This window comes from Vespula pensylvanica, chromosome 2, assembly GCF_014466175.1.
Source record: "Vespula pensylvanica isolate Volc-1 chromosome 2, ASM1446617v1, whole genome shotgun sequence".
In the NCBI taxonomy this organism is placed as follows: domain Eukaryota; kingdom Metazoa; phylum Arthropoda; class Insecta; order Hymenoptera; family Vespidae; genus Vespula; species Vespula pensylvanica.
In genome coordinates this window covers 1,728,148-1,747,915 of record NC_057686.1, presented here as the reverse complement: position 1 = coordinate 1,747,915, position 19,768 = coordinate 1,728,148, and the positions used below count along the sequence as shown (strand labels likewise).

General features: G+C 28.1%; 4 protein-coding genes across 6 annotated transcripts; 2 read left to right on the top strand and 2 right to left on the bottom strand.

The window, feature by feature from the left end:
- Window positions 1-5,043: 5,043 nt before the first annotated feature.
- LOC122638094 (S-adenosylmethionine mitochondrial carrier protein-like) lies at window positions 5,044-6,704 on the bottom strand. 2 transcript variants are annotated; one of them, XM_043830765.1, is made up of 6 exons: window positions 6,552-6,704; window positions 6,154-6,310; window positions 5,974-6,083; window positions 5,650-5,890; window positions 5,436-5,574; window positions 5,044-5,361 (listed from the first exon to the last, which is right to left on the bottom strand). In XM_043830765.1, exons 1-6 carry the CDS (start codon window positions 6,615-6,617, stop codon window positions 5,220-5,222), a joined length of 855 nt encoding a protein of 284 aa, XP_043686700.1. In that variant the 5' UTR covers window positions 6,618-6,704; the 3' UTR covers window positions 5,044-5,219. The 2 variants fall into 2 exon arrangements, with proteins under 2 accessions (XP_043686700.1, XP_043686701.1); XM_043830766.1 differs by having other exon boundaries at window positions 5,230-5,361; window positions 5,430-5,574.
- Window positions 6,705-6,816: 112 nt separating this feature from the next.
- Window positions 6,817-8,129, top strand: LOC122638095 (chromosome stability protein 9). The gene is made up of 3 exons (XM_043830767.1): window positions 6,817-7,089; window positions 7,221-7,402; window positions 7,472-8,129. Exons 1-3 carry the CDS (start codon window positions 6,981-6,983, stop codon window positions 7,814-7,816), a joined length of 636 nt encoding a protein of 211 aa, XP_043686702.1. The 5' UTR covers window positions 6,817-6,980; the 3' UTR covers window positions 7,817-8,129.
- A 1,002-nt stretch (window positions 8,130-9,131) lies between these two features.
- On the top strand, window positions 9,132-13,178 carry LOC122637948 (tyrosine-protein kinase transmembrane receptor Ror2). Its single transcript, XM_043830494.1, has 6 exons — window positions 9,132-9,384; window positions 9,480-9,670; window positions 9,805-10,063; window positions 10,143-10,385; window positions 10,483-10,670; window positions 10,748-13,178. Exons 1-6 carry the CDS (start codon window positions 9,324-9,326, stop codon window positions 11,747-11,749), a joined length of 1,944 nt encoding a protein of 647 aa, XP_043686429.1. The 5' UTR covers window positions 9,132-9,323; the 3' UTR covers window positions 11,750-13,178.
- Window positions 13,179-15,361: 2,183 nt separating this feature from the next.
- LOC122637997 (RUN domain-containing protein 1) lies at window positions 15,362-19,564 on the bottom strand. Of its 2 annotated transcripts, none has more exons than XM_043830588.1 (10): window positions 19,186-19,564; window positions 18,896-19,080; window positions 18,721-18,814; window positions 18,477-18,644; window positions 17,861-18,044; window positions 17,664-17,758; window positions 16,791-17,543; window positions 16,586-16,683; window positions 16,374-16,468; window positions 15,362-16,307 (listed from the first exon to the last, which is right to left on the bottom strand). In XM_043830588.1, exons 1-10 carry the CDS (start codon window positions 19,186-19,188, stop codon window positions 16,201-16,203), a joined length of 1,782 nt encoding a protein of 593 aa, XP_043686523.1. In that variant the 5' UTR covers window positions 19,189-19,564; the 3' UTR covers window positions 15,362-16,200. The 2 variants fall into 2 exon arrangements, with proteins under 2 accessions (XP_043686523.1, XP_043686525.1); XM_043830590.1 differs by having other exon boundaries at window positions 17,861-18,041.
- Between the last annotated feature and the right edge of the window lie 204 nt (window positions 19,565-19,768).

The following is a 19,768-nucleotide window of genomic DNA, read 5'->3' as shown; positions in this document are numbered from 1 at the left end:
AAAAAAAAAAAAAAAAAAAAAAAAAAGAGAAAAGTTGAAAAGATAAAGAAATAAAAAGAAACAAAAGATCGATGCCTAAATCGAAAAATATCGATGTCGCGGCACAAGGAACTCGCTTTGAAGTACGTACATGGATACATACGTATAAATAAGAAAAGTTAGAGAGGAATAGAGAGAGCGAGAGAGAAAGAATGAAGCAAGTAACCGTAGTAAAGTCTGCGGCTTCTCGTCGAGGCTACCGAGCGAAATATAAAAGGCGCCGTTCGACGGTCCGCTCTCGGCTGCCGACCTCGGAGTCGTTTAAGGTCTGGGTCAAACTATTCTCGTCGCGCATCGTTCCTTCGTTGTGATATCCAACCGATCGATCTGTGCGATCTGAATTCTCAGATGTTAAATCCTATTGTGGATGGAAATCGATCGATAGACTATCGATGAAGATAAATCGATCGATCGATCGATAAAGGTGTTTTATAAAAATCGAAACAATCTTTGATAAATCAACAGGTAGATAAATGTCTATGATAATGCATCTTATATTGTAATATAATAGCTATTGTATTATTTGTATATATAGAACGTAATACATGTGTGTTTGTATGTGTATATATGTGTGTGATCATTTGCTATTTATTGTAATGTAATATCTATCATTTAATCTACGGTATCATACAATATATATGTATATATATATATATATTATGTATATGTGTATAGTAACGTTCTATTTACTATACATGATAATAATTATATCTTGTGTGATAATATAAATATGTTGTGTGCGATAGAATGAGATAAATGTCTAATGAAAATAATTAATACGCTTGTGCGTTTTCATTTCAACATTTTTGAATTCTTTTATTAAAATTAATTTTAATAAATTGATTATTAACGATTTAATCGCGTTGTATATATTGTATATATAACGTATGTGTATATATATATATATATTTGATAGGAATCTTGAAAAATAATTTCTTGTAACATTTTAACAAGCGGGACAATTAACACTACCCACGATAAACGCCCACGTTCTGTCACGAAAGAAAGATTATCGGTATTGATTATTCATTTGCGATCATTGACAGCTAATCACAAGATCGAAGATCATTAATGCAAATTGTTCCTTCCTCTGGCAATAATAAGAGTCGAGTTTTCAAATGTAAAGACTATTACAAAATGTTGAGACAAAAATTGCTTCCTTGGCACGAACCTACTTTTTCTTTTTCTTTTTTTCTTTTCTGTCTTTATTTCTGTTTTTTCTTTTCTTTTTTTTTTCTTTCTTTTTTTTTTTTAAATTCTTATTCTCGAACGTGTTAAGAAATGAACAAAGACGATTGACATATATATATATATATATATATATATATGATTTATCTTGGTTAGTCGATCGATTTTTTGACAATTACGATGATGCTTACAAAAATTGCTTACAAAGATTGGCACGAATCTATTTTTCTTTTTTCTTTTTTTTCTTTTCCCCTTTATTTTTATTTCTTTTTTTTTTTTTTTTTTTTTTTAATTCTTATATTTATGAATAACAATTAATTAATTTAGTTTCTCTCTCTCTGTCTCTTTCGAACGTTAACAAATAAAACAGAGACGATTTACGTATATATGATTTATCTCGTATTTACGACTTGATCGATCGATCGATCGATTTTTGAAACGATTAACAAAATATTACAATGATCGGACAAAAATTCTTTGCTTGACGCAAATCCATTTTTTTTCTTCTTCTTCTTTTTTGAATTCTTACGTCTATGAATAATTTAATTAATTAATTTTGCCTCTCTCTCTCTCTCTCTCTTTCTTTTGAATGTTAACAAATAAAACAAGTAACGATTAACATGTATATATATACATATATATATGTATATGATTTATCTTGTATATTCGATTTAGTCGATCGATCAATTGACCTTTTTTCTTCTTTTTTTTTTTTTGTTTTATAAGATTGACTGGACGAAACGGACGACATTTTTGATCTAGAGATCGATGACTGATTCCTACTTGTTAACTCGTATCGTTACGGAATGCAAAATTAAGGACGAATACGTTGCTTACGGAGACTACGAAGCTGTTGAAAGTCAAGGCGATTGAAGAAGAAATAAAGAAAGAAAAAAGAAAGAAAGAAAGAGAAAGAGATAGACAGACAGACAAACAGATAGATAGAGAAAGAGAGAGTACTAGGCGAGTTCTGCGACATTAAAATGCACGCGAACGTTCTTACCCTCCATTTCTATGTGTGTATATGCGTGTTTATTTGTCACACACACACACATACACACGACTACATTGGAGTGTTTAGTGATTGCAAAATATATTTCTTTTTTTTTCTTTTTCATTTTTGTTTTTATAACAAACGATCTTTTTTTTGGTTTAAACAATATGAAAACTTACTAAAAAATTATTTTAAATTTATATATATATATATATATAATGATTTATATATATTTAAACTTACTAAAAATTATTTTAAATTTATATATATATATAGTTTTATAAGTTTTATATATATATATAATGATTTATATATATATATATATATATATATATGTAGGTAGAAGTATGGGTATATGTACGCACACATGCATCTACACATTTTCAATTAATAAAAAATTGATAAGAGAAAGGTGTCAAAACTTTGAATGATAATTTTCTCTTTTTCTTTCTTTCTATCTTTTTCTTCTTTCATTGTTCCTTTTTGAATTTCTTTTCTATAGAAGAAAATCCGAAAAGAAATAATGAGATACGTATATATATATCGTCGTCGATCTCGATCAACGGCTTACTTCTATCGATCTAAGACATTTAAAAAAAGAAATCGCGCTAGCACGCTTCCAGAAAGAAAGAAAGAAAGAAAGAAAGAAAGAAAGAAAGATAGATAGAGAGACAGAGAAAGAAAGAGACGATACGAGTCTGCACGAATTTGACGGTAGTTGGCCTGCAGACGCCTAAAAATAGCAAATACAAAAATTATATAACGTAACGTTCCCAACTTACGATAACGAAGGTCGGATTTATCTCGTTACTCGCAAATTCGAGGTCGATCTCGCACGGCCTTCCAATCGAATCGCGTCGTTACTTTACGCGCGCGAAAAAGAAAATAAAATAAAAGAAAGAAGGAGGAGGAGGAAGAGGAGGAGGTGAAGGAGGTGGAGGAGGTGGAGGAGGAAAGAAGAAGAAGAAGAAAAAGAAAAAGAAAGGAGAACAGATAGATAGATAGATTCTTTAATTAGATACGATTCGTTTCCTCAATTTAGTTTTAGCGTATGTATATATGTGTATTTTGGTACGTATATATATATGTGTGTGTGTGTGTGTGCATACATAGACAATCACAGCTATTTACCAATTTGTTTGTTCGATTTTTTATTTATATCTTTCTTTCTTTCTTTTTTTTTTTCGATGGTAAAAATTTTTTACAAAATACTATTTCCACTTTTTATATTTTTATATGTGTATATGTATATGTATGTGTATATATATGTACACATATATAATAATAATAATGAAAAAAAAAAAAAAAAAAAAAAAAAAAAGATCGAATATTGAATATAAACGGATAATAAAAGTAAAGTACGTTAATGAACGAACGAATTGCATCGATTATTATATCTAAGTTAAAAGGGAACGAATGAAATAAATAAAAGTACGTAAATATAATATTGAGATTAGTTATAAGACTCGCTGATTTCAAGGAGATCGAAAAGAGACAAAAGGAGAAAGAATGGGAAGAAAAAAAAAGGTGACACAAAGTGACTAAAAAAGGCTTACCTGAATAAATCTCACAGAATCAAGCTAGGAGATGAGAATATATACTTGAGGAGACCGTGTCGAAAGTTTACACAGTGTTGGAATGTCTTGCTCGTGAGAGAGAAAGAGAAACAGGAGAAAGAGAGAGAAAGAAAGAAAGAAAGAAAGAAAGAAAAAGAGAAAGAGAGAAAGAGAGAGAAACGCTCGAGATGAAGATGACGACGATGACGATGACGATGACGATGACGATCACGATCAAAACAATTTCTTCTTCTTCTTCTTCTTCTTCTTCTTCTTCTTCTTCCTCTTCTCTTATATTTTTTTTCTCAGAAAATCCGATCCAAGTATAATAAAGAAAGATACAAATTTTCTTTTATACTTATATCAATTCGTTTTGATCTTTTATATATATATATATATATATATATATATATATATCATTTCTTATATCCTTTGTTCCTTTTTTCTCTCTCTCTCTCTCTCTATATATATATATATATATATATATATATATATCGATGATTTCTTTAGGGGTAATTTTTGTTCGATGAAAGGAAAATAGAAAAAAGAATGAGATAGAATGGTAATATGAAACTAGAGATCGCGATCGATCGATTCAAATAATAAATGACGACGACGACGACAACGACGACGACGACTACGACGACTACGACGAGCGCGGTGCGAACGAGCGAAAAGAGGAAACAGTCGTGTAAGGGCTAAACGACCGCGAGAGAACGACCGACTCGGTCCGCTCGCACGCATCGACTGAACGCGGATCTTCCACGCGTATCCGACCACGGATCTTGCTAACACCATGATCCCCTCCACGAGCACCTACACCACCGGCACGCCGTTTGTCTCTTTACCGATATTCCACTGTACCTACGCTATATGCGTATCCTTATACTTACTTCGAAGGACGCGTTATTGTCATTGTGCTTGGACACGACATAATAATTATCACGAGTATTTTTATTCGTTATTATTATTATTATTTTTTTATTATTTTTGTTGTTGTTATTCTTTCGTTTTATCTAATGAACATATATGTATGTATGTATGTATATATATATATATAAATTGTTTTTTTTTTAAAGGAATATATTTTTATCTTTGTCACGTTATTGGCTCTCTTATCGATTGAAAACTATCGATGAAATTATTTTCATTTCATATTTAATTATGAATTTTTCTTTTTTTATGATAATCCTCAATCACATCTAAGATGCAAAAGGAAGAAGGTAAAGAATAATGATTATGATAGAATAATTTACAGATTAAAACTTTCGTTGTTCAATATCGATGTCGATTTTATTATCTTTATCTTATCGTTCTTATTTCAATTGATTTATATTAAATGACATGCAAAATAGGCATGGATCTTGATCTCTCAAATAGAATTTATACAATAGAATTGTTTAGATATAAGTCATATTTGCTAGAAATATTTACACGTTCTATCAATCGAACGTTTTTCTTTTCTCTTTGGTCATAAATTCCAATGCATTTAATGCTAATAATTTTGCCTCCTCGTATACTCCGAAAAATATAAACCCACCTATACTAATCCACGTTACTCTATAACTGATACCGGCGAAAAGGCTGCAATATATAAAGTTTTTATAATTGGCCGATTAATGTAAAGATATATTTTATTTCAAAAAATTTACTTTTACCCATTTATGCCTTTGTCAATGTATATTGAACGTAATGTTGTAAACAATTTGAGCTCGGAATTTTGTACCGTTTTACTAGCTAACATTATTCTTGTTTTTGCAACATCCAATGGAGTAGTTATGGCGGCTGAAAGAGCTCCTAAAATTATAATTTATTATTACCGATTGATATCCGTTTTCAATATTAGTTTAGATAATTTTTAGATATTTATACCTGCCAATGACCCACACGTTGCGCTTTCCATAGGATATATGTCTCTTTCGACGTAAAGAGACCAAATATTCTTAAAATATTCCCACAGGGGAAATTGTATTAAACTAAATGGCATATCTCTTAATACGGTACTCCAGTAACCACGATATAACAACTTTATACTGAAATTGTCCTTATCTAATAACGAAGCTTGTTTTCTTTGTTTCATAACTTCTACAGGTACTCGTACTATACATGCTACCTTTTTTTAAAAATATTAATTCCTTATTAGCAAGTATTTACTTAATCTTTTAAATGATAAAAGCATACATAAAAAATAAATACCATTTCTGATAGCGATGCTGCTCCCATATGTATTAAAGAATGATACCTTTTGGATACCAAAGGTTGGGTATGTACTTTTATACTTTCGTAAGTAACAAAAAATAATGCAGCTGTAACGAACATTAATCGGATATTATTTCGATATAAAATTTATAAGTTTTAAGTATCTTATTTATTTACCGGTTGGCGTAGAACCGATCAATACTGGATATAAACCACGATAAAGTCCTTTAAATCCACCTGATTGTAAAAATCCATATTGGCTTTGTAACCTAGTTTTTACAGTATCTAATGGAAACAAAGCAGTATCCACGCAAATACCCGCACTGGCTCCTGCCTATTGTAAACAACTAGGAATTAATGAATTTTTGTATGAAAAATTTAATATCAGATATAAATTATAAATTAATTAAATATTTAATACTCGTGTAATATCATTATTTAATTATTGTTTAATTATTATTTAACTTTTAACAAATTTTTAATTGTTTACAACTTCTGTATAGGTTATACAATAGGTAACATAATACAACATGGCCAGCAGTACAACAGTACAACAGAAAGAAAATTTCGCTTACAAATATAGATGTAAATAACACATCTCTTTCAACAAAACTTTTAACATTCTTCTCAAGTGATGTCATTTAATATTATGTATATTATATATAATAAAATATATTTCGAATATCTCAATTACACGTGGACTACACACCTTATTAAAAATATCTCGATTCGTTTCGATTGCTTTCGATTTTCTTATTATATCGCGATTCTCGAATTTAAACTTGCGATTATCGAATCAAACTTTGTGAATATCGAATATATAAATGAATTTAAAATTCGATAAGAGAGCGTAATCTATGAGGATTTGATACTTTGAATTACAAATTAAAAATAAAATAAGTGTATCTTTTATAAGATTAATTTTTTATCGACTTTTATAGTTCTTTCTTTTCCAGTTTTTCTCATATTGCTTACAATAAAAATTATTAGAATTAAAAATAATAATGGATCAATATATTTGTAATAAATGTTATTGCACGCACAGTGAAAAAGATGTTAACTTTAGATTGACTCAATGCGGACACATTTTTTGTTATAACTGCATAAGAGAAGGTAATTGTTGAATTAATTATAAATCAAACAGAATAGCATAACGACAAGGCATGTTAGAAAAAACTTATACTTTATTTTATAAAATTATACCTCTTAGAAATATTTAGGAAAAATGAATTTTTTATTTGTAGTTAAGGACAAATGTCCTGAATGTAAGTCTACAAAAGTTGCAACCATCTCACTTACAGAACCTCTAATGCCAGAAGTATCACGATTTTTTGCACCATTGAACGATATTTTAACGTCAATAAAGTCTATAACAATTTTTCAATCAGAACAGATCAATATAATTTTGCAATGTTTTTATCAACTAGTAAGTTTTATTTTTTATATTATATCATTCGACAAATAATTCCTTTTACATGTCATTAAAATATTTTAGAATGATAAATACGAAATTTTAAAGAATCGTTACATCGATGCTGTTCGAAATGAAAAACGAATTACTTATGAGTATTATAATCTGAAGAAACATTTTGAAAATTTAAATAAACAACTTATATATATGAAAATGCATAGTACAAACAATAAAGCGATTACTGCGACACCATCTTTAACGAATAATAAATATATTACTGCTCCATACTCAAAAAACAAAATGTATGATACTTTTATGACCAAATCAAGTTGTTCGAGATTTACCAAGCCATTTAGAACAAGTACTTTTACGTTGCAAAGGTCAATCAACAATAGTTCTATTTCTATCTCTGATAAGAGTTCTTTGTAAGTGAATGATAAAAAATCAAGCAAGAGTAGATCTTTCGAGTTGATATCTTATATTATTTCTCTCTTCCTTACTATATCATACAATTGAATGGATTTGTTGTATTATTCACAACTGCTATATTTGTTCATTTATCGTCACAGTAAGATTGCAACATTAATACAATAATATAGCATAATTATTTTTAAATTCTATTCAGGTTTATGTTTGATTTGTGCTATGATAAATTTATTATGAAATAAAAGGAGACAAAAGTTTCATGATTTTAAGTTATCCAAAAAAAAAAATTATATTGATAATAATATTGCTGAATCAATAAAATACTTTGTTCAATAAATTAATAAAATAATAAAAAACAGAACGTGTGAATCATTAGTTAACTAATGTGTACATATATATATGTATGTATGTGTGTATATATATGTTGTATATATATATATATATATTTCTCAAAGCATACGGCCTATTGGATAAGTCGATTATGATTAACCAATAAAAGTTCATCTATTTTGAAATATAAAAAAATATAATTTAAAGTTAGTCACATATGATAATACTCTAAGTTTATCTATAAATTGAAACTTATAATTAATAATTAATTATTAAAAGAATTCTGTAAGAGTTAAAATGAAATGATTGAATTTTGTAGCTGTGTAAACTTATAAATTTGTATACACACAGGACATATACACAAGCATAATTATATAAATTATAATAATATTTATTATAATAACTATTTAATAAATAGAAATGAATTGATATGAGAATATCTTTTTGTTAATATCGAAAGATATTAATTGTTTCATTTTTGCTTACATTGTTTTTTTATTAATTTGATATATATATATACGTTGCGAACTAAGCTTAAGTATAATAAAGGCCATAGTACTATAGACTACTAGTAACTGCTAGTAACGGATCATTGAACAGATTGAAGTCAGTGGAAGGGTAGCAACTAGCAGTTAATTAGATTCTGTTCGAAAAAACCAAATGTTTATTATTATCACTTACTAATACAAATGAATGAATGTATTATTTAAAGTTCCCAGTATAATTAAATTGATATATTTATTATATATATATATATACATATATATATATATATATGTATATATACTAGCTCGGTTTAGAAAATAAATGTGTACCTCGTGTTGATTTAACATCGCAAGTTAAATTTATTGATAACGGTGTATTCCACGAGCAAAAAATATTTTTATTGTTATTATTTCTTCGAAGAATATTCTTTTGTGTTCGAAATAAATATGTAAATAAAAATATTTATCTCTGCTTTTCTAAAATATGATATAGTAATTTGGGAAAAAAAAAAAAAAAAAAAAAAGAGAGAGAGAAAAGAAAATGTTTGATCTCAACGTTAGCTTAGAAATGTGCTGCGTGACACGAGGTGAATTAAGTGAATTCGATAAAGAAAAAATCTTTATGTAAAGGAATTATTTCTTAAACATGTAATCTTTCTTCTTCGTGTGTAACATTGTATTATTGTATTTAAATAATGGTGCTTTGGATTATTTCCTTCACGGCAATTGTTTTGCACATCACTATTGTACAAAGTAGTATGTATTTTTTTAATATGCAATCCAATCCGTTCAATGTATATATTATTATTTTTTTATCAAGCATCGTATTGTATGATTATTATCTTTTACAGAACTAGTGCCACAAGGTTATTGTGCCCTTTATAATGGCAAAATATGCAAAAAATATCTCACAGGCATTGGAAAAGTATGGTTTAATAATTCATTCGATAATCCTGGTGGATGGTTAAACGAACAAATAACGACGGATTTATGGGAAGAAATAATAGAAACTCTTGTAGAACCATGTCGTTCAGCGGCCGAAGTAAGTATCTTTTTCTTGAACGTTTATATACATTTGATTGTCCATTTGTGTTCATCTAATTGTATTTATTAAATAATAGTTATATCTATTTGTTATTACGACGGAAAGAGATAAATATGGTTTTTATGTCGCAGCAAATGCTCTGCTTATATGCCTTTCCAAGATGCCATGAATCGGTAGGACTGCCATTGTGTTACGAAGATTGCGTAGCGGTACATCATTTTTGTTTCAATAACTGGATAATAATCGAGGACCAAAAGCAAAAAGGAATTTATATCAGGTCACGTGGCCATTTTAGTTTACCAGATTGTCAAAGTTTACCAAGGATAGTCAAAGGAAAAGTCACTTGTTCGGAGGCCTATTTAACCGATATAAAACAAGAACTTGTCACTTGTAAGTTTTCTTACCGTCAAATAATATAACTCTCGTTTCGAAGATATTTCATTTATTTATTTTATGATACATATTTTAGATGACTGTATCAAAGGTAATGGTAGATATTACATGGGAAAATTGAATAAAACAAAAGGTGGATTAGATTGTCAACCATGGAGTGCTCAAGTTCCACATAATCATGATAAACCACCAGATATTTTTCCACAAATTCAAAAGGATGAAAATTATTGTAGAAACGTAGATGGCATTGAATCTATGCCATGGTGTTTCACTATGGATCCTGAGACACGCTGGCAACATTGTGATATTCCTATATGTGGTAAAATGTTTATGTAAAAAAGCAAATTTATTTGATGATAATTTTATCTTTATAAACGTTCAACTCTCGTTATCTAATTAATATTTTGATTATTCAGATAATACCACAGATACAATAATTGAAATTGATCCAAAAGATTTGACAATATATACAATTATCACTCCATCATTTATATTAGCACTCTCTTCATTGGGATTTGTAATCATTGCTGGGACTGTACTTTCTATACTGTTAAGGCGAAGACTTCATAAAAGACATCAAGGATATAATCCAACTGAAAGTCAGGTATCTATATTTGCATACAATGACGATATAAAATTAAAATAAAAAAAAGTCATACTTACCGTGTAATATATTTACAGGATGTTAATATTGATTTGGACAAATTGCCAAGCAATGAAGCGTATCATAAGACAAGTGCAAAACTTAATCCAAAATTGGAGAAACTTGAATTTCCACGAAATAATATTATTTATGTACGAGATTTAGGTCAGGGTGCCTTTGGTCGAGTATTTCAGGCAAAAGCACCTGGTCTTGTGCCGGGTGAAGAATTCACAAATGTTGCGGTAAAAATGTTGAAGGAAGAAGCGTCAGATGATTTGCTCGTAGATTTTGAGAGAGAAGCATGTTTGCTCGCGGAATTTAATCATCCAAATATTGTTAAGTTGTTGGGTGTGTGTGCATTAGGACGTCCAATGTGTCTCTTATTTGAATATATGGGACGTGGTGATTTAAATGAATTCCTACGCTCTTGTTCGCCCGGGAATTACATTATTCGAAGCTTAGAGAGAGATGGTACATTCACAGACTCTCAACTATCGCATATGGATTTAATTAATATAGCTTTGCAAGTAGCATCTGGAATGGTATATTTATCGGACAGAAAATTTGTACATCGAGACCTTGCTACTAGAAATTGTTTAATAAACGATCAAATGATCGTAAAAATTGCGGATTTTGGATTATCTCAAAAAATATATCTTCAAGATTACTATAAAGGCGATGAACAGGATGCTATTCCAGTTAGATGGATGCCTCTTGAGAGCATACTTTATAACAAATACACTGTTGAATCTGATGTGTGGGCTTTTGCTGTATGCTTGTGGGAAATTTTTAGTTTTGCGCTTCAACCATACTACGGAATGACTCATGAAGAAGTTGTTAAGTACATCAAAGAAGGCAACGTTCTCCAATGTCCCGATAATACACCTTTGTCGATATATGAATTAATGAAACTTTGTTGGAATAGAAGACCATCCGACAGGCCTACATTTAGAGCAATTTATGAACGACTCGATACGATAAAACACGAAATAGAAGCAGAGAATAAAACGGACAGTGTGGCTTTGCGCATTCATGTCTGAATACAAATGGAGCAGTGCATGATTAATTATATATATATATGTGTGTGTGTGTGTGTGTATATATATATATACATATATATATATATATATATTAATGTAATAACTAATATATTACTTACTCCACATTAAAGGTAAGTAATTATTAAAATGTAAATGTTACATACAAAGGCCTTCTTTGTTATATTTGTTATGTCACGTTAATGGCATATCGCTAAGAATATTTATAAAAAATGTGGCTATTACATATATTAGTAATAACTATGTTGATCTGAGAATATCATTAGCAAAATGCTTTTGAGTACATGCGAAAACTAATTCATACGTTTACTGTTTTCTGGATAAAAAGTAGTTTAATATCCTATGGCATAGATGTATACAAATAATTTATATCTTTATATAATGAAAAAGTGCTGTATTTGAATTAAACATACCGGCTTGAAATATCGTTTAAAATTTTGAAATATTAACGATTGCAAGGATTGGAAAGATTCTTGTGGAATTGATCAGCTACTAAATCGCTATTGCAATACAAATTTTCAAAGTTTAATTTCACATTCTATCGTCCTAACTATTCATATTTATAATCAGTGGTGTGATATCATGAATATGAGCGACTATTATTTAGCAAATACACGTACATAACCATAAATATTATACAAATGTTTTAGGATGATTGTAAAAGGAAACTGCCCTAATATATTTACATTTTGTATATCTCTTTATATGTTTTGCTATGCAGATTTATATGTATATTATGCAACATTCCAGAACAGTATGTGAATCATAATCGATATCGTGCAGAAAGTAATGCTTTATAAAAAATCATTATATAATTTCACATCATATAAATACACATGTTGAATTTGTGTGTATAAATATGCATGAACATTAAATGCATTTTTGTTTACTCACAAGTTATACGAGTATGCATGTACATTCATTTAAAGGAATGCTTAAAACATTCCATTTCCATTTATTTTAAGAAATTATTTTAATAATATAATTATATACCGAACAGATAAAAAACAGAGATATAACGCAAGACCTATTAATTTATACTCTGAACTAAATAAACTTAAGACTGAACAAAAAGATATATGACCAAAGTAAAAAATTATTTTTAAGACCTGTTAGTAAAATATAGAGATCCAAAAAATTCGCAATATAAAACTTGATTGTGCATTTTATGGTTTTGTCTTTGTGATAATATTAAATTAGCTCCAATGCTTTGATCTATACTCAAATTTTTTTCTTGTTAAATATATTAGATCGTTGCTATAGCAAAAATATAACTTAATGTGTGCTATAAGAATTATGTCAAGGAAAATTACTATGAGGAATGTTGAACCAAAGAGAGCATGTATGTAAGTGAGTATACTGTTATATGTAAAATTTTGAAAGTAAATTATATTACGGTACTGTAAAACAATATAATGAATGTTCAAATCATATAATATTATTTAATTAACGTATTAATTGTTTAACGACACATATACACTTATTTGTTATACACGTTTTTTATAGACTTCCAAAACGTCAAGTAAAAACGTATTATAATTAATTTGTTAATAATAATAACTAACTACTTCTTTTATATTATTCCATTTTTTATGACTGATAAAGTAAAATTTTATACGTTCTTTTTAATATTAAATATAGTGGTAATCGGTATTAGATGTACGTATATATTTTTTCTTTTTTCTTAAATGTTATTTTCTTCTGATAATGTTTTTAAATAATATTTTATTTAAATTGAACAAAGTGCTATTATTAACACTGACATTCCAACAAGAATCCATCGATTAATGAATATTTTTAGAGAAATTTCCTTTGTGTACTTTATACATATTTTATAATAATTTTCAGACGATTTATATTATATATTTTACGTATATAAACATAAACACGTCAGAATTCTACCAAGATCACGCATCTAGATTATTTTTTACTATAACACAACAATGTATTTACGATAGATGTTTACACACAAGATGTATTGATTCGCATATACCTTCATATTTGTTGAGTATTAAGAATGTGTAATATGTGTATGTTCTAACAAGTACATCATGTATCATCGCATGTAACAATAAGTAAAGTAATAAGATGCAAGATAATAATAATAATGGAACTAAAGCTCTTCCATATACCTTTTTATATACATTTTTGTACATGAAAAAGGGGAAGACACCGATTCTGTGCTCTTATAACTAACATCCGTGTACTTGTATCCTGCATAAGTAGAAAAAATCTATGTAATATGATATAAAAAGATAATACATATTTGTAAGCGTATTGTCTCTGACCAAAAAACTTCTGGTATTGTATAATTCGTTGAGTTCAAATTTGTTATTGACAATGTAGACTCTATTCTGAATTTTATGTACAACAAACTCTATTACTTAATCTGTAAAAGCATTGAGACTCCTCGACAATACATAACATTTTTTTTTAAACAAGTTGTCATTTCATTATTTTTTTTTTTTTTTTTTTTTTTTTTTTTTTTTTTTTTTTTTCATTTTAGCTTAGATCAAACATATTTATTCAGGATTTATACTATAAGGATACATTTGTTCCTATAATTATAATATTTATTATTACTATGTAAGGCTCTGTATATGTCAATTTTAATCATTTTTTAATTCATGAAATATTTTCATCGTCAATGTATATCGCGGAGTCAACAATGATATTATATTACAAACATGTTGAAAAAAATCTGCTACAAACTTTTACTGATGTACTTTTACAAAAAATAAACAACCACTTTCATATTTGTCGTTTTACATTTAATTTGTAGCCCAATAACAAACGATAACAGGTTGGGAGGAGGATATATTATTATAAATTGGTGTAAGATCAATTTTTATTTCATATTGAATTAGTTTACAGATAAAGATATTTATTTATTTATTCAATTAATTTATATGGATATTTAGACCTTTGCATAAAAGCTTTTATCAATTAGTTGATATATGATGGTTATGAGATAATTGATAAAATTTCTTCTCTTATATTTAACAAAAAATTACTACACATATGTACAGACAAAATTATATAAGATTCATACATTTGTATACATTTTTTTAAAAAATTGGTATGACAGACTTCATCTTTAATTAATGATAATTTATTGGATGTAATATAAACTCGTGAAGAAGATATGCAATTAAAAAACATTATGTACATATGTGAGCATTATGCAGACTTAATTGATAATTGTATATAAAAGAAATTTCGTTGAGAATACGATACGATATAAGTTTTATGCAAATAAAATTATTTGACAAAAATATATGTAATAAATTATATAAAGTAAATTATTTTTCAAATAAATCGAAAAACTTGTTATACGTAGATCGCATAACATTACAAAAATTGATAAAATATTGGCTACATATGTACATAATCTAGTTGAACAATCTATTTAATGTACAAATAATATCTCATAAAATAATATCTCACGGAGTTTTGAAAATTTAATGATTATAATTACTTAAGGACTAAGTGTGGTTGACAATGACAATTTTTTGTTCATACATGTGTTACTTATAAGAAATAAATATAATTCTTTGGTTATTAATTTGGTTTAAAATTCATTATTAAATATAAGTGACTATTTATTATTACAAATGAAATACATAATTAAAATTGTTTTTCTCGTTTTCTACGAATATATAACTGATCGTTTACTTATAATGTTTTTTATTAGATTTAATTCTTATTCTCTTATTTGTTGTATTTGTCTTTACTTCGTGCAAATAATATTTGCAATATTCTAAATGCATTGTGAATGTATTAAATTATCGACTGCGTATATATAAGTATTTGGAAAGATAATTGTATTTTTCAGTCCATATTATGGTTGACTCTACTGCGTGCAAATATGTATTATAATAAGCCACTGTATATAATGGTTGCTCTGTATATATACAGGCACTTGTATACATCCATTTCCTGATTAATTATATATTTGTGATAACATATATTTTGATAATGATAAAATGTAATTTTCTTTTGAAAAGATTATTAATTAATTAATTTGAATATATGTATATATATATATATATATAAAAAAAAGAAAAAGTATTAGATAATATTTGATAAATATTGATAATATATATCTCTTATAATGATATCTTAAGATAGAAATTACTTAATATTTATTGCAGACTTCATAAATGATGATCTTTTTCGAGCATGTAGGAACTAACAAAAAAATACTGGTTAAAAATTAATGCTCGATAATACTAATGATTGTAATAACTCTTATAGATTTAAAAACTTAGTAACTTATTTGAGTTATACATTCTGATATTATCTTCCACCCATAATTGTACTTATCGTATGAGGAATGTCACATGACATTTTTTTTTTTTGTTTTGTTCTTATTAATAATTATAATATTTTTATACAAGGATCATAATCGATGTAACTTTATTTTCCATCAATCAAAATGCATCCTTTATATTTTGAAATTGACGTACGGCTAAGTCAACTGGCAGATCGAACTTATATCTCGTAAGTTTGTCGAGAGTGTGAAACGCGTCTTGAAATCCTAATAAAAAAAAAAAAAAGGAAAATTATCATGACGTATGAAGTAGATATACGAAATTAGATATACCTGTTTTCACCACATAACTCCATGATGTGTAATGGCATTCTAGAAGATATTGGCATTGTAAAATGAGCTTTAGCCAAACCACCAACTTATTTGCACTATAATTAAAAATTAATGTACAACCAATTTAATATCCAATTAGGTACAATACATATGTACGATTAAGTCGATTTTCTATTTGTTTATAACACTGAGATACAACAAATTTTACTTACTTCAAAGCTGCACATATAAATGCTTTAAAATGTGAATCACGACTTCGTTTATAAGGACTATGTGATGCAATAATGTTTCCTATAGTAGTTAATAGACTCTGAAAGTAATAAATGAATGATATTTAAACCACCATTATGATCAAATGAATTCTTTTGTATTCGTTAATTTAATTATTAATTGATTAAACGAAGCAAAAAAATGTACCTGTTTGGCAGACGTAGCTTTACCAACAAGATCTAAATTAAAGCTTTGCGATAATTTTTGTGCCGGACTGGAGTTATAATAATGGCCATTTTTTATTTCGTAATATTTTAAAATAAGTTCCCAAGCATGCATAAAATTAGCAGAGGAAGGACTTCTTTGATGGAAACATCCCATAAATGGCACTACGCTGTTAGAACGTACATCAGACATTAAACCATGTTGTAACAAATCTCTAATGGAAGCTGCTAGATGCTTCCTTATTGCAGATGTTAGTTTTGCATTACAGTGAGTTGATGCAGAATCCGAATCAGATGTATATTCGTCAGCACCTACGTCTTCATCTTCGAGCTGATGTTCGTTTTCTATGATAGTACTTAAAACATGCTCAACTGCAATGTCTAATCTAGTTCTTAAATCACGCCAATTATATATTGAATTTTTATTCAAATTTCTTCGAACCCGTTCGCTACCACATCCCAATTGTGATATTATAAACATATGTAAGAGTGCTACGACCTTTTTAACGGTATTCAAAGTTTTAGTTTTACTTTCGTTATCTATTGCTTTTTTCCCAAATTTTTTAGTATGATTAAATGCGGCAGAGCCATTTGTATGTACCGGACAAGCACAGGTGCATGCCAACGTTTCCGTACTCACTTCTCCTTGAAGATAATTTATAAAACGTTCTAAATCAGCAATTTGTGTTTTCAATTGGGACACCAATTGTTCTTTCATCTTTAAAGGACTAACTATCTGTAATACAATGTACATTACATTATAATTTAAATGTAAATTACGATTTTTGTAAATACGTAGTGAAAAAAACAGATCGTGGTAAAAAAAAAAAAAAAAAAAAAAGAAAAATAAACTCACTTGACTTATTGCGTAATCAACTTGCCACCTTAAATCATCTACTGGTAACTTACATAAATCGTCTACATTGAAATTTAACTTTTCCTTTAAGTGATCTAGAAAAAAAGAGATATTAAGGTTACGTATTAAAAGTAATAATTCGAAGCATCGTATGAAATTGTAAAATAATTTAAGTCGTTGTACAAATTATAACTTACTGATTATTATACTTTGACGTTCTAGCACAACGCTTTGCGGTAAATCTGCATCACCCATTTCGTACGCATACTTTTCTAAATCTTCCAATTGTGACTTTAGCTGACTAATTAACTCCCTTTGTTTAGTTCTCTGTAATGCCATTTTAGATTCCACATCTATGTCACTAACCATGCTTCCAATCTGCTGAATTAGATATGTTTATAAATTTATTAAATTATATCTGTATGTATTAATATAAAAAATAAAAGAATAATCATAATTACCTTAAAAAGAATTAAGCAAATGCTAACAGTATTTCAGTATTTACATAATATAAATGTGCATTTTCTGTACAAATTTTCAAGTGCATTTAAAAATACGATTAACGCATTAGAATATAGGAATAAAAAATAGAAGGATAAAAAATAATAAAAGCAGTTTGTAGTAGATGTATAAAAAAGATTTATTATACGTCTTATAGTGTAACATAAAAAAGAGCAAATAAATAAAAATAATAAAAATGAATAAATAAATAATTAAAAAAACATTCACACAATAGAAATAAATAAATAAGAAAGCAGTACGTAATAGAAACCATTATTAAAACGAAGAAAAATAATTTGACGTGTCACTTACATTTTCTTTACAAGATGTCGGAGAAATAGGTGTAATAGACCTGCTTTCAAATAATAAATTATTTGGTACATCAGGAATCCCTCTAAAAGCAAATTCTTCCAATTCCTTGAGCAATGACTCTTTTTCGTTAGTCGGCGCATCGACAATTTGTCGTAGACGAAACTGTACCTAAAAGAACGTTATACCCTAGAGAATATAATCGCAAACCTAAATAATAATAATAATAATAAACGATTGTACCTACTTGAGCGAAATGTGTAGTTAATGCTATAAGAGACGAATTAAGCATCTCTTGCTCCTCTTCTAAAATCTTTAATCTTTCCATATCGTTTGAAAGGCTACAAATATTAAATCAAAACTGCATCGTAACATACAAAAGAACATTATAAAATAAGAAATGTTTCGTTCGAAGAACTTACTTTCCTATACTATCAACGTATTTATATTCGTCACCAAAGTCATTGTCCCCATCATTTGCCCCAACTGGAGCCCATCTCTCACCCGATGGTCTATCACTTTCGTCAGAATTTTCAATATCATCATTTTCACAAGTTTTACGTTCAATAGTATTCATTACTTGATACGTTAACATTTCTTCTTGTTCCTGAAAAATCATATGGTTCGTTATATCAGGACATACGTTACGTGTGATCTGTGAATATCAGCCTATAAATAGGTTCTTTTACATATTTATCATTTTGTTACTTACCATAATGCTTTCTTAATATGCTCCACATAACACACTCGATACCAATGATGAACAATAATCTACTTATGACTTTTGTACGCTATTGTATTTAATCCATGAATTAACTTCTGCGCACGTGTATAACCACAGACGTCATTTGTATTGTAAGATATCAAAAAGATAATTTTTAAGCGCGTAGGCGGGCGGGAAAATAATATCTTTTCATTTTTTAATAAATTCCAAACTTTATATACAAATCTACGATGCTAAATTTAGATCGTTACGAAACGTTTTGATATTAAGTAATATCGTTATAATCGACTACTTCATGGATTTGTTATACTTTCAGGAAATAGGCTAAATAAATCGATTTTATGTATCGTATATTTAAAACGCAGACAGAATACATACTGTAGATTTTACGAATGTAACCTAAATTCATACTTAAATCTTCTTTACCATCTTTTCGTGATCTTCTTTACCATCACCACGTAATCTTCTTTACCATACTTGTCGAACCGTCGGTAACACTTCGAAAATAGTCTGTAGCGTCGACATTGAATAGGAACTGATATTAACATTTCTTTTTCAAATTTTTTGTATA

What these genes read in the sequence shown, in the direction of transcription:
- LOC122637948 (XM_043830494.1), top strand. Translation starts at nt 9,324, where the DNA reads ATGGTGCTTTGGATTATTTCCTTCACGGCAATTGTTTTGCACATCACT. An exon ending in CATCACTATTGTACAAAGTA is followed by an intron (nt 9,385 to 9,479) that starts GTATGTATTTTT and finishes TATCTTTTACAG; the next exon opens with AACTAGTGCCACAAGGTTAT. An exon ending in CATGTCGTTCAGCGGCCGAA is followed by an intron (nt 9,671 to 9,804) that starts GTAAGTATCTTT and finishes TTTATGTCGCAG; the next exon opens with CAAATGCTCTGCTTATATGC.
- LOC122637997 (XM_043830588.1), bottom strand. An exon ending in ACGTCAAAGTATAATAATCA is followed by an intron (nt 17,759 to 17,860) that starts GTAAGTTATAAT and finishes CTTTTTTTCTAG; the next exon opens with ATCACTTAAAGGAAAAGTTA. An exon ending in GAGTTATGTGGTGAAAACAG is followed by an intron (nt 16,308 to 16,373) that starts GTATATCTAATT and finishes TTTTTTTATTAG; the next exon opens with GATTTCAAGACGCGTTTCAC.
- LOC122638095 (XM_043830767.1), top strand. Translation starts at nt 6,981, where the DNA reads ATGGATCAATATATTTGTAATAAATGTTATTGCACGCACAGTGAAAAA. An exon ending in TTATAACTGCATAAGAGAAG is followed by an intron (nt 7,090 to 7,220) that starts GTAATTGTTGAA and finishes TTTTATTTGTAG; the next exon opens with TTAAGGACAAATGTCCTGAA. An exon ending in TGCAATGTTTTTATCAACTA is followed by an intron (nt 7,403 to 7,471) that starts GTAAGTTTTATT and finishes AAAATATTTTAG; the next exon opens with AATGATAAATACGAAATTTT.
- LOC122638094 (XM_043830765.1), bottom strand. Translation starts at nt 6,617, where the DNA reads ATGACATCACTTGAGAAGAATGTTAAAAGTTTTGTTGAAAGAGATGTG. An exon ending in GATCGGTTCTACGCCAACCG is followed by an intron (nt 6,084 to 6,153) that starts GTAAATAAATAA and finishes TGTTCGTTACAG; the next exon opens with CTGCATTATTTTTTGTTACT. An exon ending in AACGTGTGGGTCATTGGCAG is followed by an intron (nt 5,575 to 5,649) that starts GTATAAATATCT and finishes TTATAATTTTAG; the next exon opens with GAGCTCTTTCAGCCGCCATA.